The 27,423-nt window shown below is 47.8% G+C and overlaps 2 protein-coding genes across 2 annotated transcripts in view; one reads left to right on the forward strand and one right to left on the reverse strand.

The window, feature by feature from the left end:
- Positions 1-27,423, forward strand: part of UHRF1 (ubiquitin like with PHD and ring finger domains 1) — a 173,663-nt gene that overhangs the window by 96,890 nt on the left and 49,350 nt on the right. The window lies entirely within an intron of this gene.
- Positions 2,630-27,034, reverse strand: LOC310753377 (perilipin-3-like). Its single transcript, XM_083594627.1, has 8 exons — positions 26,937-27,034; positions 12,852-12,917; positions 11,673-11,868; positions 9,625-9,707; positions 7,713-8,208; positions 5,722-5,918; positions 4,548-4,679; positions 2,630-4,011 (listed from the first exon to the last, which is right to left on the reverse strand). Exons 2-8 carry the CDS (start codon positions 12,897-12,899, stop codon positions 3,418-3,420), a joined length of 1,746 nt encoding a protein of 581 aa, XP_083450753.1. The 5' UTR covers positions 12,900-12,917; positions 26,937-27,034; the 3' UTR covers positions 2,630-3,417.

Consider the following 27,423-nt stretch of genomic DNA (forward strand, 5'->3'; position numbering starts at 1 on the left):
TTGCTGCTTCGCTGAGTCAGGCTGCCAGCTGCACAAAAACCACACCTGCTCTCTGCATCTTAGGGCTGCAGTCCTCGTCCCCCTGGGAGCAAAACCCCACTGACCTCAGCTGTAAGAAATTCTAAATGTTTATACAGTGGTGCCTCGCAAGACGAAATTAATTCGTTCCGCAAGTTTTGTCTTCTTGCGAGTTTTTCGTCTTGCGAAGCACGGTTTCCCATAGGAATGCATTGAAAATCAATTAATGCGTTCCTATGGAGACCGCCTTCAGACCAGGTCCGGGGACAGTCTGTCCCCAGACCTCTTCTGAAGGCTGGCGGGGGGAGAAGGACTTTTCTCCCCACCGCCAGCCTTCAGAACAGCCTTCTGAATGTTGGCGGTGGGGAGGAAAAACCCTCCTCCCACTGCAAGCCCCGGGAACAGAGGAGAAGCGCTGCGCGCCTTCTCCTCTGTTCCCGGACCTCCCACCGCAAGCCTTCAGGACAGGTCCAGGAACAGAGGAGAAGGCGCGCTGCGCTTCCCCGCTGTCCCCGGAGATTTCCCTATGGGCTTTCGTCTTGCGAAGCAAGCCCATAGGGAAATTCGTCTTGCGAAGCCGCTAAAAATCGGAAAACCCTTTCGTCTTGCGGGTTTTTCGTTTAGCGAGGCATTCATCTTGCGGGGCACCACTGTATATTTAAATGGAGCAAGGCTTTGTACATGTGATTTGCTGTGGCTGTTCTTCTGGATGGATGACAAGGAGGACTTGATAGTGTCCCTGTCAAGGGAAGTCGTGGTACCGCTCTATTCTGCCTTGGTCAGGCCCTACCTGGAGTCCTGTGTCCAGTTCTGGGCACCCACAATTTAAGAAAGATGTTGACAAGCTGGGACATTTGCAGAGGAGGGCAACCAAGATGATCAAGAGTCTGGAAGCCAAGCCTGATGAGGAACGGTTGAAGGAGCTGGGTATGTTTAGCCTGGGAAAGTGGAGGTTGAGAGGAGATATGAAAGCCACCTTCAAAAGAGCTGTCACATGGAAGATGGAGAAAGCTTGTTTTCTCCTGTTCTGGAGGGTAGGACTCGAACCCACGACTTCAAGTCACGAGAGAGGAGATTCTGACTAAAAATGAGGGGAAACTTTCTGACAGAAAGAGCCATTTGAAAGTGGAATAGACTCCCTTGGGAGGCTTGGAGGTTTTAAGCAGAGGCTGGATGGCCACCTGCCAAGGATGCTTTAGCTGAGATTCCTGCATTGCAGGGGGTTGGGCTAGATGACCCTCAGGGGTCCCAGCTCTATGATTCTATTGACTGAAGGCTGCATCAAGACCATTGGAAGTGCGCTGTAACAAATCTCTAACTTTTTATTATTCCTTTAGTAGATTTATATCCCAGCTTTTCCACCCAAAGGAACTCAGGGAGGCAAATAGGATAATAAAATGAATGTATCTATAATAGTGATTAAAAAGAAATAAAATGGATAGGAAAAGAAATAGGTGGCTAGTATGTATTATAGAAAGAAAAACAAAAGATACAGTCCGAGAGAAGATTGATAAGATTCTTGCATGGGGGGTTGGACTAGATGACTCTGGGGGTCCCCACCAACTCTATTCTATGTCTGTTTTGGCCCCAGTGACACATGCCTGAGTTACACCCCATTTGGACTACTGCAACATTCTCTGCGTGGGGCTGCCCTCGAACAGTGCTCAGAAATGTCAACCGGCGCAAAGAGTTTGCCGCCTGGTTACAGGGAACAGACGACTCCCTTGATGCAACACCTCCACTGGCTACCGATCTGTTTCGGGGCCTCAGTTAAAAGTGCTGGTTATGCCCCATAAATCCCTACAAGGCTTAGGTCTCTAGGCTGTTCCCTCATGCAAAACTCCCCAGGCTCTGTGATCTTCAGGGAAGGCCTTTTTCGCAGGCCTGCTTGGCGGGGACATGAGACAGGGCCTTCTTGGTGGTGGCTCCTCCCAGGCAAGTTTAGAACTCCATCCCTGGAGAAGCCTGACTGGCTCCCTCTCTGCTGCCTCCTTCTACCGGCAGGTGATGCCTTCTTCTGGTAACTGACTAGTGCCATGCTGTATTGGGGTTTTTTATTATCTGTGTTTTTAATAGATCATCTGTAGATATTGTTTTAATTCTATCAATGTTCACTTTTTTTTTAGTGATTGTTCCCCGCCTCCATGTACTGGTGTGTGTTTTTTGGGGTTTTAAAAAATTTACTCTGGTTTTTTATAATTGCTTTTAATGTTTGCATCACTTTGTAAGTCACTTCAAATCGCACCTCATGGAGAAAAGCAAATAATAAATAGACAATTCCTTCTCCCCCCAGGCTTGTAAGCAAGACACCCTTTCCTAGTCACCTATGGTGAAAAGAGTAATTTCCAGGCAAACAAAGAGGGGAGCTTTTTTTAAAAAAAAAGTTGGCTCCTTTTATTTTCAGGCCACTAGTGACTCCCAGAAGCATGTGTAGGCAGTTAGGCTAGCAGATTATTTTTTGCCAGATAATAAATTCCATGAAGTTATTAGCAACATCCTTGCTGCTTAGGCTGCTTGCATATTGGGTTTCAAAGCAGCAGGAACCAACTGAAGTGCTCTTGAGGAACTCTGATTCTGTGCTCAGAAAAGACAGGAGTCTGCTATCAGCATAAACAGTGCAAAAGAAGGACATTTTATTTTTCCCCCCAGAGGGTCAGGCAGGCAAGAGCTACACAAAACGGCCGCACAAAGTAATGGAAGTACAACTTAAGGCACACACCGAACGCCACCTTTGAAACCCACCATGTTCACAAAGCCTTGTAAACGTCTACCTTCATTCCTCAACCCTCCTCTGTTGCTTCTCTTCCGAGCTCATCTCTGCAACAATGAGGACTACCCACTCTGTTTTGAACGGAACCTGAGATTTTAAACCCCCTGCCTGTGTGCCACAATGATGGATGGGTGTCTAAACACAGACCCACATATGCAGCTATCTATAGAGAATTGGTGAGGATGAGCGTTAATGAGACTTCAGCTCCCATCAAGGACGATGGAAGCCATCCATCCAGCGGGTCCCAGGATTCCCCATCGTAGCACATAAATCAGCCAGCCCGATCCGTGCAAGATTCAGCTTGCTCTCACTTAACACAAGCCCCCGATAACTGGCGCATTCCCCCCAACCACCACCAAATGAAAAACAGGCACGTTTCAGCCTTCGCACCCTAGAAGTGAAATGACCCACGCTTTGAGAGGAGGCTGTCCTGGCGTATCTGCATCTGGAGCATGAACTCATGCAGAGGCGCAGAGGGCACCCTCCCCTCCGAACCGGTCCTTCCGGCTCCCTGCTTTTGATTCCCTTTAACGGATTGGCTTCTTGCAGTGTGTTTATGCGTGGGTGCAAAATGGCAATGGCTGAACCATTGGTTTTGGGGGGGTGGGTGCTGGAATAGCCCCAGACTCTTATGCCTGCTTCTCAGCAGCACCGGAGAGCTGATTCAGAGTGCTCTTGCTGGGCTTCTTCTTCATCTCCTCTCCCTCGTTCATCTCTTTCTTTGCTTTCCTGACCACACCAGACACCGGACTTGCTTCCCCCTCGCTTTCTGCCTTTTTCTTTGCTGATTTGACTGCGACCTTCGCCGGTTTGGATACCGTCTCCCTCTCCTCTAGGGCCTCGCCCTCATCCATGGGCTCCTCCGGGGCCAAACTTTCCATCTCCTGGCTCTCCGTCTCCATCTCGGCACCTGCCGACGGCCGGAAGGGCCCCACGACCCAGTTCAAGGGCGTATTTTGGACGATGTGATCCACCAGCGTCTCCAGGGTCTCCTGCGCCTGGGCGATTTTGTCCCGGCTCTGGGCCAGGAGGCTGGAGGACAAGTCCTGGAAGGACGAGACCGAGGTGAAAGATGAGTGAAGCTGGCGGACGTTGCCGCGGGCTTGGACCACCCTCTCGCGGAGGTTGCTGGGCAGGCCTTCGACGGTGGATGCCAAGTGAGCATAGACCGGCCCGAGGTCCTGGGTGACAAAGCGAAGCATAGCCAGGGTGCCTGATTCAACCTGCCAGGGCAAAACAACACAATCACAGAGGGGAGGTTGCTTAAAGAGCCCCTTGCTGTTCTCATCATGGGGGAGTGGCTTAAAGAGCCCCTTGCTGTTCTCATCATGGGGGAGTGGCTTAAAGAGCCCCTTGCTGTTCTCATCATGGGGGAGTGGCTTAAAGAGCCCCTTGCTATTCTCATCATGGGGGAGTGGCTTAAAGAGCCCCTTGCTGTTCGCACCATGGGGGAGTGGCTTAAAGAGCCCCTTGCTATTCTCATCATGGGGGAGTGGCTTAAAGAGCCCCTTGCTGTTCGCACCATGGGGGAGTGGCTTAAAGAGCCCTTTGCTGTTCTCATCATGGGGGAGTGGCTTAAAGAGCCCCTTGCTGTTCATGCAATTCAAATATAAGGTTATATCCAACTGCATACTACTTAGAGTAGACCTGTGCAGTTGTTGAGCACAACTAACTCGTAGTTCCCCTCAATTTAAAAAAACCAACAGCAGCTTTTGAAGCGTATTCTTTGTCGCTGCTGCGATACAGAGATGAGAGGTACCTCTGGCCTTGGGCCTCCGGCCGCGGCCCGCCTCTCCTCCGGCTGTGCCTGGGTCCACTCGAGCAAGACCTGGCTCAGCTTCTCCTTAGCCTCTTGGAGCCGCTTCCCAATGCCTTGTTGCGCGGCTTCAACCTGCGGAGGCAAGTGGGACGCAAGAAGTCAGAATGGGGGTCAAGGGATGCTGACAACGGAAGAGATTAACTTTTGCATTTTTACACTGCTTCTCTAAGTGACAGATGAAACTAGATTATGAAACCATGCAAAAACATCATGGAGGGGAGATAAAATGGATGTCAACAATAAAAGCAGAAAGTTTTAATGCAATGTGTGTCAGTGTTGTGTTTTGTATAACGCAGGCATGGCCAAACTTGGCCCTCCAGCTGTTTTTGGACTACAACTCCCATCATCCCTAGCTAACAGGACCAGTGGTCAGGGATGATGGGAATTGTAGTTCCAAAACAGCTGGAGGGCCAAGTTTGGCCACCACTGGTATAACATATACATTATTAATTTCATTTCTATACCACATTATATTTTGTAAGAAACATCTCTCGAAATCTGAAGCCTCCCATATTAAATATCTTTGGAAGACAGGTCAAATGATATTACAAGCGCCATGGCAAAGTTTCTTTATGAGGCTATAAGAAAAAAAGATCATTCTGCCCTAGATAAAACAAAATGACAGCCTTGGTTTCTTCCATCTGTCTGTCAGGTCGTTTTAACTGTATCTAGTTTTGAAATCACTGAAAATCACTGGAAGGACAGATCCTGACGCTGAGGCTCCAATACTTTGGCCACCACATGAGAAGAGAAGACTCCCTGGAAAAGACCCTGATGTTGGGAAAGATTGGGGGCACAAGGAGAAGGGGACGACAGAGGACGAGATGGTGGGACAGTGTTCTCGAAGCTACGAACATCAGTTTGACCAAACTGCGGGAGGCAGTGGAAGACAGGAGTGCCTGGTGTGCTCTGGTCCAGGGGGTCACGAAGAGTTGGACACGACCAAACGACTAAACAACAACAACAAGTTTTGAAATTGTTTTGTGGGTCTTTGGACCGCAATAAAGTATTGATTGATGTAGTGTTGTGGAAGAGGGAAAAAACGGAGAATGGTGGTACAATGGCGTGGAGGCAGCTGGGTCGTGTCTGCTGAGTATGAACGCACCAGACTCACCAAGTTGATCACCAGCTGGAGTTGAGAAAGCGTATCCTGAGTGTTCTCCCTGATGAGACGCAGCTTGTCCAGGGAATGCAGGTAAGCGCGACGGCGGACTTTGCTCGAGAGCGACCCCAGGCGGACAAAGTAACTCTGCTGCTTCCTCTGCTCTTCCAAGGCCTCTCCGAAACCTTTGACCTCTGTGGCCAGCTTGGCTGCAACAAATACGAACAGATAAACATCAGCATGGGTGGGAAAGACGGGCAAATCTGGAAGGTTGGGGGGGCTTCACCCCCCAAAAAATATTATTTGTACATTGTAGGGGGGTTGGACCAGATGAATCCTGGGGCCCTTCCAGCTCCACAATTCTATGTTCTGCAGAACTTGGGGGTCCCCCTCAAGCTTGCTAATACCCATCCTTTTGTGTGTGAGAGAGGTACCATTTTGGCTCCATAAGCAACTGGTGTGTAGAAACATTACTGCAGTTGTGGAACCAGAGCACAGCCATCATGACTCCTTTTGGCCACTTCTCATTCTCCATGACTTTGTTTGCGAGCCCAGGCGCTAAACCCTGTCCCTGGAGCCTACCCCACCTCCAAGAGAAGACATGACAACAATGTATGGGTTTCAATTCGGCCGTAACTTTATTTAATTTCAGGTGTAGGAACCTTGGCTTAGGCCTTGGAAGGTATCCCTCTCAGGCAGTGGCGTAGCGTGGGTTGTCAGCACCCGGGGCAAGGCAAGTAATTTGTGCCCCCTAACCCGTGGATTTGCGCCCCCTAACCCGTGGATTTGCCCTAACCCCCAGATGTTGCGCCCGGTGCGGCTGGCCCCCCTGCACCCCCCACGCTACGCCACTGCTCTCAGGCCCGACCGGGGCTGAGGGTGCGCAGGGCAATCAGGTGTTGTGGGAGGAGACTGTAAAGCGTTAACTTACCCAGCATGCCCTCCCACTTCACCTAGCCATGAGTTTGACCTATGTGCCGCCACTGTAGGGCTCCCACAATCAACCCTTTAACGGGCCCTGCAAACGTCGCCACATGGGGGTGCATCAATATGCTGCCCCCGACTCACAGGTAAGACTATAGAATACCGGCCAAGGCCTAAAACCACCATTCCAAGGGCTAAATAATTAAAGAAAACCCTCCAGTCGACTGCCACCTTTAGTGACATTGATAAAATCAATTACCTGTTGTAAATCAATAAATCTTTAATTAAAAAATATGTTAAAAAAAATCAATTACCTGCTGTCCAGCTCAAACAAACCTTTTATGTTTAACACAGCAAAGTTTGCACTAAAGCCTCTCAACTCAGGAAAGCCCTAGAGTCTTGTTCCCTGAGTTTTCCACCATTTGTGAAGTGTTTTATAATGTTTTAATCATATGTGCTATAATATGTTTTTGAGACCTGCTTGGCTTTGTTTTGGTTGTTCATGGCTATAACCTGTATTTGGCTGAGCAATAAAACCTGGCGATGGCTTGGGGTATGTTCACACCCTACATCTAAAGCATGAGGAGACCACATGGCTTCTCCACTGAATTATGGCAGGTGTAGTTGGCGCTGTGGGTTAAACCACAGAGCCTAGGACTTGCCAATCAGAAGGTCGGCGGTTCGAATCCCCGCAATGACGGGGTGAGCTCCCATTGCTCGGTCCCTGCTCCTGCCAACCTAGCAATTCAAAAGCACGTCAAAGTGCAAGTAGATAAATAGGTACCACTCCAGCGGGAAGGTAAACGGTGTTTCCGTGCGCTGCTCTGGTTCGCCAGAAGTGGCTTAGTCATGCTGGCCACATGACCCGGAAGCTGTATGCCGGCTCCCTCGGCCAATAAAACGAGATGAGCGCCGCAACCCCAGAGTCGGCCACGACTGGACCTAATGGTCAGGGGTCCCTTTACCTTTACCTAGTTTGTCAAAGGTGCTGGGAGCTGTTGGAAGCCCTCATGATCCTGACCAAACTACAGTTCCCAAAGTGTCAGCCAATACTGCAGAGCACCCAAGCCCATTCTCACCCAGCTCCTCATCAGTCATGGGCAGGTAGTAGTCTACCATATCCTCTGTCTTCCCCAACATGACGTCCACACCGCTGCTCAGAGCCTGCTTCAAGAGGCTGGTCATCTCAATGCCTTCCTGGACAGGCCCGCAGGTCTTGACTTGGCCAGCCACAAGCTCCCTCGTCTCTTGGGCAGCTTGGAGGGCGGTATTGACCACCGACTTGGTCAACTCCACGCTGTCCTGGGCCGTCTCCTTGCCCAGGTTGACGACGTCGGTCACCCTATGAGTGACGAGCTCCTTCGCCTCGTTTGCGGCGTTCACTGCGGTGTTGACGGTGGAGCTCACCACCGATTTGGTCAAGTTGACACTATCCTGGACAATGTCCTTGGTGAGATCGACAGCTTCAGATACTCTGTTCGACCAGAGTTGCTTGGCCCCGGAAGCGGCATCCTTGGCTACATTGACCGTGGAACAGATGACCGTTTTGGTTATGGTGACACCGTCTTCAATCACCTAGAAAGGAAAGGAGGCAGACCAAAGGTCAACTCACGATTACTACTACAACAACAACAACATTTATACCCCACTTTTCCTTTGAGGAACCCAAGGTACTGTCACGGACTGGTTGGATGCAAAGAAACAGTAGGAGGAACCGGCTGGGGAACTCTCAAGAGAAGAAGGCTCAGAGCCCAGTTGAGTGGTGGTGGGACAACAGTGAGTGGTCAGAGGGGGAAGACTGGGAGGAAATGTGTCAGAAGTGGAAGAGGCAACAGGGCTTAGTGAGCAAGGGAGTCCAGAATCAGTGGCAGAAGCTGAACCAGCAGAAGAGAGATACTTCAGCTGGTGAAGAGGCATGGGTGTCTCCCTGTCCTGCTGCAACAAGCTCCCCTTCCCTCTGGTTTCCCAGCACCAAGAGAGGCATGAAGAGGGCAGGGGAGATGTTGGTTTCCTGCAGGCACAGTCTCAGATTGCATGGGGGGAAACCCTGCAGAGGAGAGGACTTAGGCAGCTATGGGGAGGTGGAGACTTCCAGTCTCAGCAACAGCTTCATGGGGGCAAGAGCTGCCAGAGATGGGTTGCTGTCCTCATTAGGCCTTACACTCCTATGCAGATCCTGTTTTTTGCTAATAAAGAGTTAACTCCAACTTCCTCAGTGTGATTTATTGCTGGCTCGCTCCTGTCAGGTACATGGTTTCCCTGTCTCCACTTCATCTTCACAACAACCCTGGGAGGTAGGTTAGGCTGAAAGATTTTGACTGGTCCATGGTCACCCAGTGAGCTTAATGGCTGAGCAGGGACTTGATCCCTGGTCTCTTGGTCCTTGCCCAATTCTCTAATAGCTATACCACATTACTTGGAGTGCAAAGGAGATGAATAATACCATATTATCTCTGGGCAGATCAGCACCATAGATCTAAAGCACAACATTTAAAGCTGGTGACCTCCCCACCAAAGAATCTCAAGAGCTGTAATTTGCTAAAGTATACTGGGAATTGTAGCTCTGCCAGGGGAAAACTACAGCGTGCAGACTACTTCAATCTAATTTGAATGGGAGAAATACTGATTAACAGCTAAAAAAAGCCAGTGTGGCGTAGGGGACTAGGAGGACATGGGAGAGACCAGGGTTCAAATCTCCCCACTTGGCCTTGAAGCTCACTGGGTCACCTGGAGTGGCCAGTTGTTGCCTCTCAGCCTGGCCCACCTCTCAGGGTCGTTGTGAGGTTGAGAATGCAGAGACCCATGGGTAGGCCCCACCCACAACTGGCCTGCCTAGGACAATAACTCAATCAGCAGAGCATGAGACTTTTCAGTTTCAGAATCGCGGGGATCATTGGGCAAAATATTCCTGCACTGCAGGGGGTTGGACTAGATGACCCTCGGGGTCCCTTCTAACTCTCCAGTTCTGTGATTCTATTATTGTACTTGTACCTGATGGGCCGGCTGGTGAAGGATAGGGAGAGTCTCTTCCAGCTGGTCCAGCCCTTTGCAAGCATATTGATTGACAGCAGCAACTGGCAGAAGGAAAGAAGGCAGATCACACAAATTCAGTGTGTTATAAAACACACACACACACACACACACAATTATTATTGTTATTATCATTTAAAAGCAAACATTTCCAAGGCAGGAAAATAACAAAACAAAGATCACAACCATGGAAAACAATCATCTATAGCCGCTGAGGGATATAGTTCAGCTGGTAGACCGTGAGACTCTTAATCTCAGGGCTCTGGGTTCAAGACCCATATGGGTGAAAGATTCCTGCATTGCAGGGGGTTGCACTAGAATTCAGTATTTCTCAACCTTGGGTCCCCAGATGTTGTTGGACTACAACTCCCATCATCCCTGAGCTCTGGCCTTGCTAGCTAGGGGTGATGGGAGTTGTAGTCGAACAACATCTGGGGACCCAAGGTTGAGAAAGGCTGGACAAGATGATTCATTCTGCCCAGACGCTGAGGTCCAGCTCCGAGGGTCTTCTGGCGGTTCCCTCATTGCGAGAAGCAAAGCTACAGGGAACCAGGCAGAGGGCCTTCTTGGTAGTGGCACCCGCCCTGTGGAACGCCCTTCCAGCAGATGTCAAAGCGATAAACAACTACCTGACATTCAGAAGACATCTTAAGGCAGCCCTGTTCAGGGAAGTTTTTAACGTGTGATATTTTACTGTATTTTTGGTTTTTGTGGAAGCCGCCCAGAGTGGCTGGGGAGGCCCAGCCAAATGGGCGGGGTATAAATAAATTATTATTATTATTATTATTATTATTATTATTATTATTATTATTATGGTCTCTTCCTACTCAAGGGCTTTTTTTCCCAACTGGAACTCGCCAGAACTTGGTTCCAGCATCTCTCGGGTGGGTACCATTGTGCCCCCCCCCCCCGGCTATACCCATGAGCTCAGGTTTAGCAAAGTTGGTCTCCATTTGTTTGTGAGGGAGTTGAGGCTGCGCAAAGAGCTCTCCTTTCATGCAAGTGCTTGGGTTTTGCAAAGTGTGTTTTAAGCACAGCTGGGCTGCCTTTTAAAGGAACACTTTTGCCTTTCGATTCAGCAAGCGTGGGCCGTGCAGCTCTCTTGTCTGCTTCTTAGGGAGGGAGCATGGGAAAGATCAGCGACCGACAAACTGACAGGGACAAAAGCACAGCACTGCAAAGACAGCCGCTGTAAAATGGGGTCTGAGGCAGGTCTGAATCCGGAGCAGCCTTCTGGATGAAATTCTGCTTGCCCCCCAATGCAGGCAGAACCACAGGGGCAGAGTGTCCTTCAGCACTGGTGTCCTCTAGTTATCTCCCGCTTGGACTACTGCAATGCGCTCTACGTGGGGCTACCTTTGAAGGTGACCCGGAAACTACAACTAATCCAGAATGCGGCAGCTAGACTGGGGACTGGGTGTGGCCCCCGAGACTGCATAACACTGGTTTTGAAAGACCTACATTGGCTCCCGGTACGTTTCCGAGCACAATTCAAAGTGTTGGTGCTGACCTTTAAAGCCCTAAACGGCCTCGGTCCAGTATACCTGAAAGAGCGTCACCACCCCATTGTTCTGCCCGTACGCTGAGGTCCAGCGCCGAGGGTCTTCTGGCAGTTCCCTCATTGCGACAAGCAAAGCTACAGGGAACCAGGCAGAGGGCCTTCTCGGTAGTGGCACCCGCACTGTGAAACGCCCTCCCATCAGATGTCAAAGCGATAAACAACTACCTGATATTCAGAAGACATCTGAAGGCAGCCCTGTTCAGGGAAGTTTTTAATGTGTGACATTTTAGTGTATTTTTGGTCTCTGTGGAAGCCGCCCAGAGTGGCTGGGGAAACCCAGGCAGATGGGCGGGGCACAAATAATAAATTATTATTATTATTATTATTATTATTATTATTATTATTATTATTACTACTACTACTACTACTATTATTATAGCACTCCACAAAGAGTTCTCCTACATACACACCACAACTTCCCCCCATTCCGTGGCATTCAAGGACTCACTTTGGGGCTCGAGGTGGCCGAGAAGCGGCTGGGCGCCCCCAACCGCACTCCCAACGGCCATCGCCGCCACTGTCTCCGCCACGCTGCAGGCAGAATTGATGAACGGGTAATTCTCCTTGGCGTAGTTATACAGAGAGTGGCAAATGTCGTAGGTGGAGCTGACTAGGGGAAGGCTGGTCACTCTGGTCACGACATTCTGGAAGAGGGTGGAGAACAATGAGAGTTTTGTAGCACAGTGGCAATTCAAGAAGGGTCCATTTATTTATTAAATTTATTCCATTTCATCTGAAAAATCACAGGGTGGTTTGTTGCACTTACAGATCAGCAGGGAGGGTAGCTGGTCAAAGCAGGAGGGGGATAAACCACCTGGTTTCTTCAGCAGCCTGACTCAAACACACCTCATCTCAGCCTCTTGGAATCCCACCTCTTCTGCCTCTAATTCTGGACTGCTCTCTGTCACAGCCCCTTCCTGCTCACTAAAGCCTGTTACCATTCTGCTTCTGACATATTTTCCTCCCAGTCTGCTCCCTCTTCTCCTTCTGACCATTCCTCATTGTTCTACCACCATTCCCTGGGCTCTGAGCCTGCTTCCTTGGGGGGTGTCCCAGCTGATTCCTCCCACCACTCTTCTGCATCCCGCCAGAGGCCAAGAGGCTGGTGAAGAGTCTCCTCGTCCCGCTGTGACAAGCTCCCTTCCCCGCCCCGGTCTCTTAGAACCAGTAGAGGCATGAAGAGTGCGGAGAAGTTAGCTTCTTGCAGGAGCAGTCTCAGATTGCTTGGGGGAAATCCTGGCTTTGGGGAGGTGCAGATCTTCAGTCTCAGCAACTGCTTCATGGGGGCAAGACCTGCTGGAGATGGGCTTGCTCTGATCATTGGCCTTGACACTCCTGCGCAGATCTTGCTGTTGCTAATCAAGAGATAACTCCAAATTGCTTGCTGTGATCTGCTGGCTTGCTCCTGTCAATAGACCGGCCTCTGCTGGCATTCGTCGCAAGGGCATTTCAACAGGGCACTTCTAGAGGGACTATACATGCCCCACACAGGTCAGATCTGCCCTTCCCGCTGATCTTTAACAGATCCCCAAACCCTCTCCTTTGCCTTCCTCCTGCTAGGACTACCTCTGTTTCAGGGCCATGTTTGCAGCACATGTTTTACGGCTGTTGGTGGATATTCACTTACCGCTGTGTGTGGAGCCTCTTGGCCGTCTCCTTTCACATCAGTAGCCATGGCAAAAGTCAAACACACCTGCAAGGCAGAGACAAAGAATGGAAACGTGATCAGGAACGGTGGTGGGTTTTGCTTTTTGTTATTAACGTGGGCTGTATTTCGACCTGAGTAAGCGCTTAAGGAATGCTAGCTCTGACCTCTCTGCCTGACGCCCACCGACAAAGGCCTCTTACCAAGTGACAGTGTGACGCAGTGGTTAGAGCATTTGACGAGGCCCAGGGTTCAAACTCCCAACCTACTGTCCTGAGATTTCTGGAGGGGAGAAGTGTAAAAGGTAAATTCCTCAGTGGATATAGCAAGAGAAGCCTAGGTCTCTTGTTACAGATCTCTCCTCGTACCCATTGTTAGTTTCCCTTTTTTATTTATTTATTTTAATAAAATGTATGCTGGCCACATGACCCGGAAGCTGTACGCCGGCTCCCTCGGCCAATAAAGCGAGATGAGCGCCGCAACCCCAGAGTCGGTCACAACTGGACCTAATGGTCAGGGGTCCCTTTACCTTTTATATACTGCTTGATGGTAGTATGACCTCTAAGAGGTTTACAATAAATATTAACATTATCAATAAAAGGCACTAAAAGGCTGATGGCTTAGGACTGCGGAACGGGCATTGGGCGGCACCCGTGAGAGTCCCAGTTTCACAGATCAAAGCAGTCGAGTTGGCACATATGGGGTCAAGGCAAGTAAGCTGGTGCCAATGTATTTATTACTAAGTATGCTATTATGGTATAGGAAGATGCTTTATACGGAGTCAGATCACGCAGGCTTGGGGGACATGCAAAATTTGCAAAGTGCAAAACAATCTGTTGAGGGTAGCCCCCTCTCTCCTAGTCCAATGAGAAATGATCAATGAGTACAGAACGCTGAAATATTGTGTGTGTTTTGGGTGGGAAGGAGGAGGGATGAAATAGGAGAGGGCATGGCTGGCATTCTCCACTCTGTTACATTTCGTTGCAGTGCAGGCCCCTCTTGTTATGGTTCATACGCGGAACATTGTAAGATAAGCATGCCATATTGTGGTTATTGCCAATATGCCAATTTAGGAACCGAATGGACTTTATCTCCTGACCATCTATTGGACTTTAATTTCTCTTGAGATGTTCTGTTTGCATGATGTGTCGGTCTATGGAATTATACTTTGTGAGATATTATATGTTGAATTGTGTTTGAAATAGAAGTTACATAGTCAAAAACAGCCTGCTACGTTGTGTGTGTCATAACCAGGATTGTATTTACGTAACCTAAGGTTAAGTAAAGGTAAAGGGACCCCTGACCGTTAGGTCCAGTCGTGGCCGACTCTGGGGTTGCGACGCTCATCTCACTTTATTGGCTGAGGGAGCCGGAGTACAGCTTCTGGGTCATGTGGCCAGCATGACTAAGACGCTTCTGGTGAACCAGAGCAGTGCACGGAAATGCTGTTTACCTTCCCGCCGAAGCGGTACCTATTTATCTACTTGCACTTTGATGTGCTTTCGAACTGCTAGGTGGGCAGGAGCAGGGACCGAGCAACGGGAGCTCACCCCGTCACGGGGATTCGAACCGCCGACCTTCTGATCAGCAAGCCATAGGCTCTGTGGTTTAACCCACAGCACCACCCACATCCCTAAGGTTTAGTAATGTTTTGCATTTACCTGTAGTCTCCTGGCATAACTACATGGTAGGAGTGATGATGAGGATGAAGAAACCTGCACTGTACATCGAAGGGATGTATTATGGCCCCAATTGCCCACACGCCCACACACACGTGTGCCGGCACATGCAAAGCGGTTTGCAAAACATTTGTGTCCTGCATAAGTCACGAGGTCACACCATGTGCCTGCTCATTTCTACAGTGTATAATCTCCTAGATTAAAGATGGAGTCAAGGAGAAAAGCCACCGGAGAAAGCACTAGGCTTCGGTCCCTGTTTAAAAAGGGATTTTTAAGAGTCGGAAAAGACCTTCAGGAGCCAGTTTAGGAAGATTCCTGCCCCACCCTATCATGCCACGGACTCTGTGCAGCCATCAGAGCATCTTGCAACAACATTGTCTGTCCAAAACTTGACCAGACCATTGAAACGTAGTAACAGCTTGCTGGGTCAGGCTGATGGCCCATCTATTCTGGCATCCTGTTCTCACAGCGGCCAACCAAATAAATGCCCCCAGAAGCAGGACCTGAGCACATGAGCAACTCTCCCTTCCTGCAGTTCCCAACAACTGCCATTAAAATGCATTCTGCCTCTGGCACTGGTGGGAGAACACAGACATCGTGGCTGCTAGCCATTATTAATTACTGTATTTTTTGCTCTATAAGACTCACTTTTTCCCTCCTAAAAAGTAAGGGGAAATGTGTGTGCGTCTTATGGAGCGAATGCAGGCTGCGCAGCTATCCCAGAAGCCAGAACAGCAAGAGGGATTGCTGCTTTCACTGCACAGCGATCCCTCTTGCTGTTCTGGCTTCTGGGATTCAGAATATTTTTTTTCTTGTTCTCCTCCTCCAAAAACTAGGTGCATCTTGTGGTCTGGTGCGTCTTATAGAGCGAAGAATACGGTAATTAAAATTGTATGCCGCCCTTTGTCCGAAGATCACAGGGCAGCTTGCAACATAAAAATACAAAATGAGAACACACAATATATAAAATAAAACAAAAACAAACCAATAACACCACACACCCCATACAAACACATTTAAAAGACCGCAGAATGTTAATCAGCCAAAGGCCTGGTTATAAAGGAACGTTTTTTGCCTGGCACCTAAAGATATGTAATGAAAGTACAAGGCAAGTGCCTCCTTGGGGAGAGTATTATGCAAACAGGGAGCCACTGCAGAAAAGGCCCCGTTCTCGTGTTGCCACCTCTTGCAGAGGAGACACACAATGAAGGGCCTCAGAGGATGGTTGCAGGGTGTGGATCAGTTCATAAGATAGCCTTGTCCTCCTTAAATATCTCTAATCCTCTTTTACAGCTGTCCGAGTTGGTGGCCATCGTTGCATGTCCTTTTGACACTCCACCCCACACCTGGTGATCCTCCCAAACACGGATTTTAAAAATGCACCTCCCTTTCACCCCGTCCTTGAACAGGCTGTCTGTACAAAAGTCAACACATATCGTAAGAGCATAAAGGAGAGGCCTACTTAATCAGGGTGCACCTATCTTGTTGTCACAGTGACCAACCAGGTTTCCCCAAGGGATGCGCCAAAGCAGGACATGAATGCAATAATACTCTGCCTGTTCCTGGTTCCCTATCTGGCAGTTCCTTTAACACCCTTTCGGTGCTTAGGCAAATATCTTTCTTTTCTGAACCCTGGCATTCCGGGTCCTCGTCCAGCATTCTGACCATGACGCCACACTGTTAGAATTCCTGCTCCGTGAATGCAGTCATGGGATTGTTGTCTTTCACATGACAGTGTATGTTTTGACTCCACAGAGTGGGAAGTGACGGAAACAGGATGTTGTGTTCCTGTGTTCCGTGAAGTGGGACTATTGTCCTTTGTTCTTTTTCTCTCCGCTGTCTGATGCTAGAGAGAGAAGGAGCCATGTTGCAGTGCTCCGTGTGTGTTTATATATAAATAAAGTAGATTAGCCAAAAGGCTGAGTTGCTGAGGTCCGTTACGCAACTGCACAAACTCTGCGGATCCCTAAGTGTGCCAGTGTTGGTTGGCATTGGTTGCTGTGATGTTCGGGCAGAAGAAAGCTTTTGAAGCTCCCGAACGATCGACCAGGAGGGAGAGAGCATGCCAGTCGGGCATGTGTCTCTGCCGGGGTCCTACTCGAGTGTAGGCCGAGCTCCTGACACACATGGCCTTTCATAACTTCTGCTCTTATACATCCTTTGCCTCTGGGTCCATGAGATGCAGCTAAGTGCATTCCTTTCTACTCTGATGGCAGCATCCCCTGTTCTACCTGGAAATGTTGGGGATCAAACCTGAGGCCTTCGACATGCAAGGCAGATGTTCTGCCACTGGCCCCCCTTACCGATAATTACAATTATTTGCATGTGTCCAACAGAAGCACCGATAAAGCAACAACTCAGTACCAGAGAAAACACCCAAATAAGGAAAATGACACAGCAGCTGATGTAATATTATCTCTCATTAAGGGTCCAAAATAGAAGAAAACAAAACACTACTATCCCATTCAAATCAAACAAAAGAAAACATCATCATGCTTTATTATGTTTTATATGTTGAAAGCTCCCCAGAGTGGCTGGGGCAACCCAGATGGGCACGGTACAAATCAATTATTATTATCATTACTATTATTATTATTAATCAGACAGGGACTCTCCCAGATGACTTGTTTATTGAATGCTTAGCCCAAGTTGTTCTACAAAGTTTGCATGAAGGTTATATGACGTAACTGTTTAGTGAGTAAACGCTCTGAGATGTTTACACAGATGTTCCTATTAGTCCACACTCCCCTGTGTATTTTGCCATCGGTTTATGGGCTTGGGGTGGTAGAAATGAGCTTGTTCTCCAAGAATGCCACATCCACTTTCAATGATACAAACTAAATTTGCAGCTGTGTGAAGTTCAGACAAAGAGAAATTAAAATAATTGTTTCTCAGCACTGCCCTTGAGGTACTATAAGATTTTGTAATAGCACCCACAAATTTATTTCTCAGGTGAGGCAATTTCAGAAAATTTAGACGCAACAGCCACTCCAGCTGGTCAAATGCTTTATGCAAGTCCAGCATGATCAAAACCAACTGGTTAATTTTCCTTTTGCTCTGCTACCCTACTATTCTGAAATCTGTGGGCTAGATCCAATGATATATGACACTCTGGTATCATCTGGGCTGATGATACTAGTGCTAATGTTATTCAGTCTAGAGGTGAGAATAGCAGTAATCTCCTTTTGATTCAGGTTAAGTAAATATATGGGTCTATATTATTCTAGCATAGCTGTCAACTTTTCCCTTTTCTTGCAAGGAATCCTATTCGGAATAAGGGAATTTCCCTTAAAAAAAGGGAAACGTTGACAGCTATGTATTCTAGGTTTCTGCCAGATGTTAGCATTATTGTGATTCTAGGATTCTTCCGTTTGTGCAGAATAGGAGCCTCTTCCCCAAAGTCATAAAAAGAATCCATTCTAAATGTGGCGCAAGGATCTATCCAAACATAGCATGCACCCAAAAAAGCTGTTGGATTTGCCGTATTTCAGCTTTGAGATCCCTGGTGTCATGACCATGGGGGTCAGATTCCTCATCTTCAGCGGATGAGGATGAAGACTCTGAAGCAGAAAGGGAACCAGCCCCAGAAGAGCTCTCAGGTGAACCTGCAGGTAACTGCAGGTGGGCAGAGTGCTATTGTGGTCCTGCTTGTGGACTTCCCATCTGTTTGACCATCTGTTTGGCCACTGTGAGGACAGGATGCTGGGCTAAATGTCTCCAGCTTTTCTTACGCTCTTTTTAAATATTTCGATGTTTTAAAATCTTAGCCATTCCCACCTTGCATAGCTGCTTTCAGGGCATCCCATCATATATGTGGGGATGACTCTCCCCTTTGACTTGAACCTCAAAGTACACCTATCATCGTCTCCATCTATGGCATCAAGCAAATGTGTGTTTGTCTTATCTGACCTGGACATCTGCCCATCTTTTGTGCCTTGGAGCTTTTTTTTGCTCCATCACCTGATCCAACATGGGGGCGATTGGGCAACGCAGTTGTGTAACCTCATAATGATATTTTGTTTTCCTCAGGGACATAGGTGGCATGAACGAGATGGGTGGATGGTTGGTAGATGGCTGTGGGCAGGTGAACCTTGTCTTAACAAAATGTGGCCTGTTCGGCTCTGCTTCCTCCACCCGTGCTACACAAACACACACGACACCGTTCCTCCAATCCATGCTGGAATATTAGATGCCCCGTCATTCCACTTGCTCTTGGAAGACACACCTGTTTCGACAAGCGTTCCCCTGAACTGCACTTGTGATGTCATTGTTTCAACTGATTTTAAATAAACCATTCTAACTGTTATGCTTCTTGTTTGTTTATTTCACTGTATATTTTTACTAGGGATGTTTTAATGTTTGAATTTAATTTTATTTGCTCTATAAGACGCACCAGACCACAAGACGCACCTAGTTTTTGGAGGAGGAAAACAAGGAAAAAAATATTCTGAATCTCAGGTGCCAGAACAGCAAGAGGGATCGCTGCACAGTGAAAGCAGCAATCCCTCTTGCTGTTCTGGCTTCTGGGATAGCTGCGCAGCCTGCATTCGCTCCATAAGACGCACACACATTTCCCCTTACTTTTTAGGAGGGAAAAAGTGAGTCTTATAGAGCAAAAAATACGGTATACATATACAGTGGTACCTCGGGTTAAGTACTTAATTCGTTCCAGAGGTCTGTTCTTCACCTGAAACTGTTCTTAACCTGAGGTACCACTTTAGCTAATGGGGCCTCCCGCTGCCGCTGCACAATTTCTGTTCTCATCCTGAAGCAAAGTTCTTAACCCAAGGTACTATTTCTGGGTTAGCGGAGTGTGTAACCTGAAGCGTCTGTAACCCGAGGTACCACTGTATGCATTTATTGAGAGCATTTGCACCCCACTGTTCAGCCCCCAAAAAGTCCCCAAATTGACTTACATGCAATGAATTAAAAACAAGGCAGGCTCTGTGTGCAGACTTACAATCTTAAAAAACAACAACCCACAACACACAAGAGGAAGGGGACAGGAAGAGGGGGAAATCAAACACAATGTATTGCATATTTTATCGCAAACTTACTCAGAAACCAGGGGAGGCGGGTGGCGCTGTGGGTTAAACCACAGAGCCTAGGACTTGCCGATCAGAAGGTCGGCGGTTCGAATCCCCGCGATGGGGTGAGCTCCAGTTTCTTGGTCCCTGCTCCTGCCAACCTAGCAGTTCAAAAGCACGCCAGTCCAAGTGGATAAATAGGTACCACTCTGGCGGGAAGGTAAACGGCGTTTCCGTGCGCTGCTCTGGTTCTCCAGAAGCGGCTTAGTCCTGCTGGCCACATGACCCGGAAGCTGTACGCCGGCTCCCTCGGCCAATAAAACGAGATGAGCGCCGCAACCCCAGAGTCGGCCACGACTGGACCTAATGGTCAGGGGTCCCTTTACCTTTACTACTCAGAAACTATTTTTGCATTGAAGGGATCTACAAATGAAACAACAACAGAACAGCCCTGCTGGATTAGGCCAAGGGACTATCTAGTCCGGCATCCTGTTTTCCCCCCAGGGGTCAGTTGGATGTCTTTCTCAGAAGCCCACAAGCTGGTGATGAGGTCCCTAGCTTAAGGTTACCAGATGTTCCCGTTTCCCAGGGTCCCCAGATTTACAAATAAGTCCACATACAAAATCCACTGAAGTTGAAAAGTGTCCCCGGATTCATTGGAAAAAATCTGGTAACCTTACCCCAACTCTTTCCTGCTGCTATTTCTGAGCCACTGGTATCCAACTATGTTGTTTTCCTGTGTGTATTTTACATCGTAAGCCACTTCATCTTGGTTTGTTTGTTTTTTCTAAAAATAATCTTTTAATTAAATTTTCTGTTTTACAATTTAAAGTACTCATTTTTACACCCTTAAGATATCAATGACTTCACTTCTTCTCTTTCCATGGTTCATTTTGCATATTGTAAATCCCTGCATATTTTACAAAAACTATACCAATCAGTATTCCATTATTGCATCCATCAAAACTTATTTACACTGTTGAATTTATCTTAATGCTGCCACTGTTTTCAGCTGTACAGTTTCCCCCCATATATTCAATAAACATTTCTAGATATATGTTCTTCTTGTTCTCTTATTCTATACGTTAAGTCTGCAAGTTGTGCATATTCTGCCAGCTTAAGTTGCCATTCTTCTTTGGTTGGGATCTCACTCATTTCCAATTTTTGGGCTAACGAAATACGGGTTGCAGTAGTGGCATACATAAATAATCTTTTTTGACACCTGGGAACTTTAGTCTGAGTTGTCCCCGACAGAAAGGACTCTGGGTTTTTTTGGAAAGTACTTTTAAACTTTTTTCAATTCATTATGGACCATTTCCCAATACTCTTTTACCCTTTTACAGGTCCACCACATATGAAAGAATGTTCCCTTCTGCCTCTTTGCATCTCCAGCACTTATCTGATTCAGTCTTATACATCTTAACATCAGGGACCTGTCAAACCAGTTCGGTACTTTTTTTGTAACACACCTTGCACATAATAAGTGCTGCAAGTGGGGACTGCAACCAAGTATTGCAGCATGGTGCTCTGTGCTTCAATATTCCAGACACTCCAATCCATTATCCCTCCTCTCCATTCTCCATTCCTTCTCCCCACCCCCCACCCCCACCAGTCAGCCACCATCCCATGGCCACTGAGCATGCTCCGTCCTCATTGGGCTGTTTTGGGGGCTGCCCCACCAAGGCTTCATGCCTCCCCTAAATATTATTTGCACTCCTTGGGGTTCCCCAAGCCTGCCAAAATGTGTGCATGCATCCTCATGCCCCTTGCTTGTCTAGATGCGAGGATAGTGAAGAAGAAGAGGAGTTTGGATTTGATATCCCACTTTATCACTACCTGAAGGAGTCTCAAAGCGGCTAACAATCTCCTTTTCCCTTCCTCCCCCACAACAAACACTCTGTGAGGTGAGTGGGGCTGAGAGACTTCAGAGAAGTGTGACTGGCCCAAGGTCACCCAGCAGCTGCATGTGGAGGAGCGGGGAAGCGAACCTGGGTCACCAGATTACGAGACTACCACTCTTAACCACTACACCACACTGGCTCTCGAGTGAGCTCTCTGTGTGTGTGTCTGTGTGTAGAAACTAGACTCCTGAAACATTTACATTAATTGCTCTGTCCATTTTGCATCTGGCCATGCCCAACATTAGCAGGAGGCCCCCAGAATATTGTCAAAGGTTGCCCATGCCTAGGTTTCAGCAAAGGGCAAGGTCTTGCATTCGGCGCCGGAGCTGCAAAGGATTCAAGGATGGTCAACAGGCTTGTGGAATTAGTGGACGCCCCTCCCTTCACTGGACCTCGAGCCCAAATCCACCTACCCGCCCACTTATGAGTAAAGCAGCCTGTTCCTCATTACACAATTGTCTGCTAACAACCTGTGGCGCACCTTGCATCAGTCCCTTGCGGGATAGGGAGGTAATGATAGCCTCTGATGGAATGAGTCGGCTGTAAGGATCTGAAAGGCACCCACGCATCTTTGTGGCGGGGGAATAATTAGGTCCAGGGCGTCCTTCCAGAATGTGCCTTCCATACCCGCCATGTAAAGGATCCGTCCCCTTGCCTTGTCATTCTCTGGGACCCACAAGGCGGCTCAGCCACCAGAAATAAGACAAAACGAACAGGAATGCTTGAGATCATAGAATCATAGAATCATAGAGTTGGAAGAGACCACAAGGGCCATCGAGTCCAACCCCTGCCAAGCAGGAAACACCATCAGAGCACTCCTGACATATGGTTGTCAAGCCTCTGCTTAAAGACCTCCAAAGAAGGAGACTCCACCACACTCCTTGGCAGCAAATTCCACTGTCGAACAGCTCTTACTGTCAGGAAGTTCTTCCTAATGTTTAGGTGGAATCTTCTTTCTTGTAGTTTGGATCCATTGCTCCGTGTCCGCTTCTCTGGAGCAGCAGAAAACAACCTTTCTCCCTCCTCTATGTGACATCCTTTTATATATTTGAACATGGCTATCATATCACCCCTTAACCTCCTCTTCTCCAGGCTAAACATGCCCAGCTCCCTTAGCCGTTCCTCATAAGGCATCATTTCCAGGCCTTTGACCATTTTGGTTGCCCTCCTCTGGACACGTTCCAGTTTGTCAGTGTCCTTCTTGAACTGTGGTGCCCAGAACTGGACACAGTACTCCAGGTGAGGTCTGACCAGAGCAGAATACAGTGGCACTATTACTTCCCTTGATCTAGATGCTATACTCCTATTGATGCAGCCCAGAATTGCATTGGCTTTTTTAGCTGCCGCGTCACACTGCTGGCTCATGTCAAGTTTGTGGTCAACCAAGACTCCTAGATCCTTTTCACATGTACTGCTCTCAAGCCAGGTGTCACCCATCTTGTATTTGTGCCTCTCATTTTTTTTGCCCAAGTGCAATACTTTACATTTCTCCCTGTTAAAATTCATCTTGTTTGTTTTGGCCCAGTTCTCTAATCTGTCAGATAGACCTTTGGAACTCCAGGTGTTGCTCAACCACAACTCCCATCCTCCTTGGCCATTGGTCATGCTTGCTGGGGCTGATGGGAGTTGGAGTCCAACAACAACAGGAGGGCCACTCTTTCCCCATCCCTGATCCATACGAAAGCTTAGAGGCATATCTCCATTCTGGCCAGCCCTACTATTAGGGAGAGCAGGGGTGGGGGACATTTGTCCCTCCATCTGTTGCTTTGCAACAACAACAACTCATCATCATCCCTGGTCATTGTCCAATGCGTGCCAGGATGATGAAGGTTCAGCAGCGTCTGGAGGAGCAAAGGTTCGCCACACCTGTCCTCAGGTTAACTAGCAACCCATTTCCCAAAAGTCTAAACCATGCTGTGAAAACAATAGTCTTGTGGGCACCTTAAAAACAGGCAAATTTCTTATAGCACAAGCTTTTGCTCATGCTACCAAAGTCTTATACAGTGGTACCTCAGGTTAAGTACTTAATTCGTTCCGGAGGTCTGTTCTTAACCTGAAACTGTTCTTAACCTGAAGCACCACTTTAGCTAATGGGGCCTCCCACTGCCGCTGCGCAATTTCTGTTCTCATCCTGAAGCAAAGTTCTTAACCAGAAGCACTGTTTCTAGGTTAGTGGAGTCTGTAACCTGAAGCGTATGTAACCTGAAGTGTATGTAACCCGAGGAACCACTGTACTAAACAGTGTTTCTCAAACGTGGGTCTCCAGCTCTTGCTGGACTGCAACTCCCATCATCCCTGACCACTGGTCTTGCTAGCTGGGCTGATGTAGTCCAACAAGAGCTGGAGACCCAAGCTTAAGAAACACTGTGCTAAGCTGTAGGGGGAACCTTTGTCCCTCCAGATACTACAAATCCCATCATCCTTGATCATTGGCCATGCTTGCCAGGGGTGATGGGAACTGTAGTTCAAAGGCTCCCCACACCTGTATTCAAGTCATGAGGTGTGGGTCAGGGACAGAGAACCTCCAGGTGTTGTTAAGTCAACGGTTCCTATCACCCCTGGTCACTGGATATTCTGACTGGGGCTAATGGGAGTTGGAGTCCAGTAACATCTGGAGGGCCGCAGGTTCCCCTTCCTGGCTGTAGCAAGAAAAGGATGCAAGCCATTCACATTCACCCAGTGCTATACCAGCTGCACTGGCTCCCGGTGGAGTACAGGATCAGGTTCAAGGTGCTGGTTTTAACCTTTAAAGCCCTATACGGCCGAGGACCCTCGTACCTACGGGACCGCCTCTCCTGGTATGTCCCACAGAGGAACTTACGGTCTTCAAATAAAAACATCCTAAAGGTCCCAGGCCACAGAGAGGTTAGCCTGGCCTCAACTAGAGCCAGGGCTTTTTCGGCTGTGGCTCCAATCTGGTGGAACGCTCTGCCCCAAGAGACTAGGGCCCTGCGGGACTTGACATCTTTCTGCAGGGTCTGCAAGATGGAGCTGTTCCACCAGGCCTTTGGCCCGGGCACAGCCTGTCTCCCTCCTTTGGCAATCTTCACATAACTCTAGCCCAATGGTTGCCATTAATTTGATTTGAATTAATTTTTATAATGAAATGTTTTTAGAATGTTGCACTATTTTATTGTTGTTAGCCGCCCTGAGCCCGGCTTCGGCTGGGGAGGGCGGGATATAAATAAAATTTATTATTATTATTATTATTAAGCTGCTGTGCCAAAGTATGGATTTTACACAGGACTAATGAAACGTCCAAGCAGCAGTTCTGACCTTTAAGGTTCAAGGTTCAAAAGAGTGTAAAGAGCCAGAAATGTGAAAGAATAAATTTGAACAGGAAATCCTTCAAAGTTCTGCCCTAAAATGAATTTAATACGTGCTGAGTTCACCAGGCAATTATGGAAACCACTTTCGGGTGTAGTTCAGAGATTCCTGACCTAACTCTGTGAACTTCAGTGAACTGACCTAGTACAGTGGTACCTCGGGTTAAGAACTTAATTCATTCCGGAGGTCCGTTCTTAACCTGAAACTGTTCTTAACCTGAAGCACCACTTTAGCTAACGGGGCCTCCAGCTGCAGCTGCGCCGCCGGAGCATGATTTCCATTCTCATCCTGAAGCAAAGTTCTTAACCTGAAGCACTATTTCTGGGTTAGCAGAGTCTGTAACCTGAAGCGTATGTAACCTGAAGCGTATGTAACCCGAGGTACCACTGTAGTTCATCCCAAGGACTTGATTTAGGTCCCGTGCCACCACTTGAAAGACCCTCAACCCACAGACGACACTCAGCAAACATCAGATAGTGGGAAGATGGGGAAGGGGATAGGAGATGATACTATATTCATAGAACCATAGAATTCTAGAGCTGGAAGGGACCCTCGGGGTCATCTAGTCCAACCCCTTGCAATGCAGGAATCACAGCTGAAGAATTCCTGACAGATGGCCATCCAATCTCTGCTTAAAAACCCGCAACCATCTTCTGAGGTTGTCAGTTCCACTTGTCAAACTGCTCTTACTGTCAGGAGGTTCAACCTAATGTTTACATGGAGTCTCCTTTATGGTCGTTTGAATCCATTAGTTTGAGTCCTGCCCAAACTTGATTTTATGACAGCCCTTCAGATATTTTATGGTGGCTAGCCTACCACTCCTCAAGTCTTCTCTTCTCCAGTTTAAACATCCCCAGCTCCCTCAAGTGTTCCCTATAAAGCTCAATTCAAGACCAGTTTGTCGATATCCTTCTCAAACTGAGCTGCCCAGAACGGGACACAGGACTCCAGGTGGGGTCTGACCAAGGCAGAATAGAGCGGTCCTATTAATTCCCCTAAGGAATTAGGCATAAGAGAGAGAGGTTCTTCCCGATTTCTGGACTAATTTATGGTTTTAAAAGTTCAAAACCAAACCAACCCTTTGAATTGGGCTCAGCGACCGATGGCGGGAGCTGGTCACCTCAGTGGAAACCAGAATGATATTATATTCCAGTTACATCAACCTAGCAGTGGAATCCTGCAACTGGCTTCCATTTTCTCCAAATGTGGTTCAAAGACATCACATCTCTAGGCTGAGTTGCAGTACTGTAGTCTTAAACTGGATGTTCCTGAGACATGAGTGACGATACAAAGATCGAAGGATGCTTGTGCAATATCGGGGACTGCTCTAGTTTGCACACCCCCGCATGCCTGGTAAAACACAATCCCCATTAAGGGCGTTGCTACACATTTCAAAGATCTCAGGCACAGACCCACAACACCAATTTGCAAAGTGTCGCTTTGGGACAGATCTGGGGAAATCCTGTTTTTTTCCATTGTTAAATAGGCACAAAAAGTTCTTCCAAGCTTAGGCTAACCCTCCTGGTTCTCCGGGACGCCACTGAAATGTCATCCCATTTCTATGTACCTATTTAGCACAATTACATCTCACCATATTATTTTTTGGGCTGCTGTTACAGTTTCTATCCCAGATTCCCTTCGAAGGAAGAGTTTCTTTTTTTTTATTTTAAGAAATATTTATTAAGATTTTACAAAAAACAAATATACAAAAACACATAGTAGAGAAACAAGAAAAAAAATAAGAGTAAACACACACGAAAAAAAGATACAAAAGATTAAAAACAATTCTTTTTCATAATTTAAAACTCATTTGCTTGTTTCTTTGACTTCCTCACACCTCCCTTTCTTGTATTCCCATTTAAATAATCAAATCAGCAAATTCTTACCCTCTTTCATTCATCTTATCTCTATAACTTGACATTTTATAACTCAGTATTTTCATCCATTATTTGCATATTCTTATTAACTTTTTTTACCTATTTCGAAGGAAGAGTTTCGTCCCCTCTCTCCATTTTCTCCTCCCAACAACCCTGCCAGGTAGGTTATGCTGAGAGACAGAGGCTGGTCCCCAAGGTCTCCCAGTAAGTTCCATTAAGCTGCCCCTCTCCCAGCACAATACCCCACCAGCCTTACCTGCTCCTTATGATCTTCCTCTTGGCCCCGGAAGAGTCACACAGCACAGCTGACGCGCCTGAAATCTTCTAATATAGCTAATTGCCAGAGGCATGTGATGGGTGGAAGGGGAGGCGCTCAGCCAGGGAGTTTCTCGCAGCTTCCCGGGAGCAACAACAGCAGCAGGGCTGGGGGTGGGACATTGCAACATCTGTAGGAATCGCAGCACCGCCTTGCCAAACTTCCAGTGCGCTTTGCTCCTTGCAGCGGTTGCCTGGACTTTGAAACTAGGTGAGAGGGAACAGATCCCAGAACCGTCCAGTAGGAGGAGTCCCCGCACCCCAAACAAGGGCGTATGAATGGGATAATCCGGATCAATTCCCTTTCGGTTAGGGCGAGGCAGTCTCGATTTTAGAGAGAGTAGACTTTACCTGTTGCAAACACAGGCAGAGAGAAAGGCTAGCCGGCGAGGAAATCACAAAGTTGTTTGTTGCAGGAAATAGCCTGA

This window comes from Podarcis filfolensis (genome assembly GCF_964270895.1).
Source record: "Podarcis filfolensis genome assembly, chromosome: 18".
Lineage (NCBI taxonomy): Eukaryota > Metazoa > Chordata > Lepidosauria > Squamata > Lacertidae > Podarcis > Podarcis filfolensis.

Coding starts and splice junctions, on each gene's coding strand:
- LOC310753377 (XM_083594627.1), bottom strand. CDS start 12,899: ATGGCTACTGATGTGAAAGGAGACGGCCAAGAGGCTCCACACACAGCG. Junction 9,708..11,672: donor CGGCCACCTCGAGCCCCAAA/GTGAGTCCTTGA, acceptor TCCTTCTGCCAG/TTGCTGCTGTCAATCAATAT. Junction 5,919..7,712: donor CATGACTGATGAGGAGCTGG/GTGAGAATGGGC, acceptor TATTTGTTGCAG/CCAAGCTGGCCACAGAGGTC.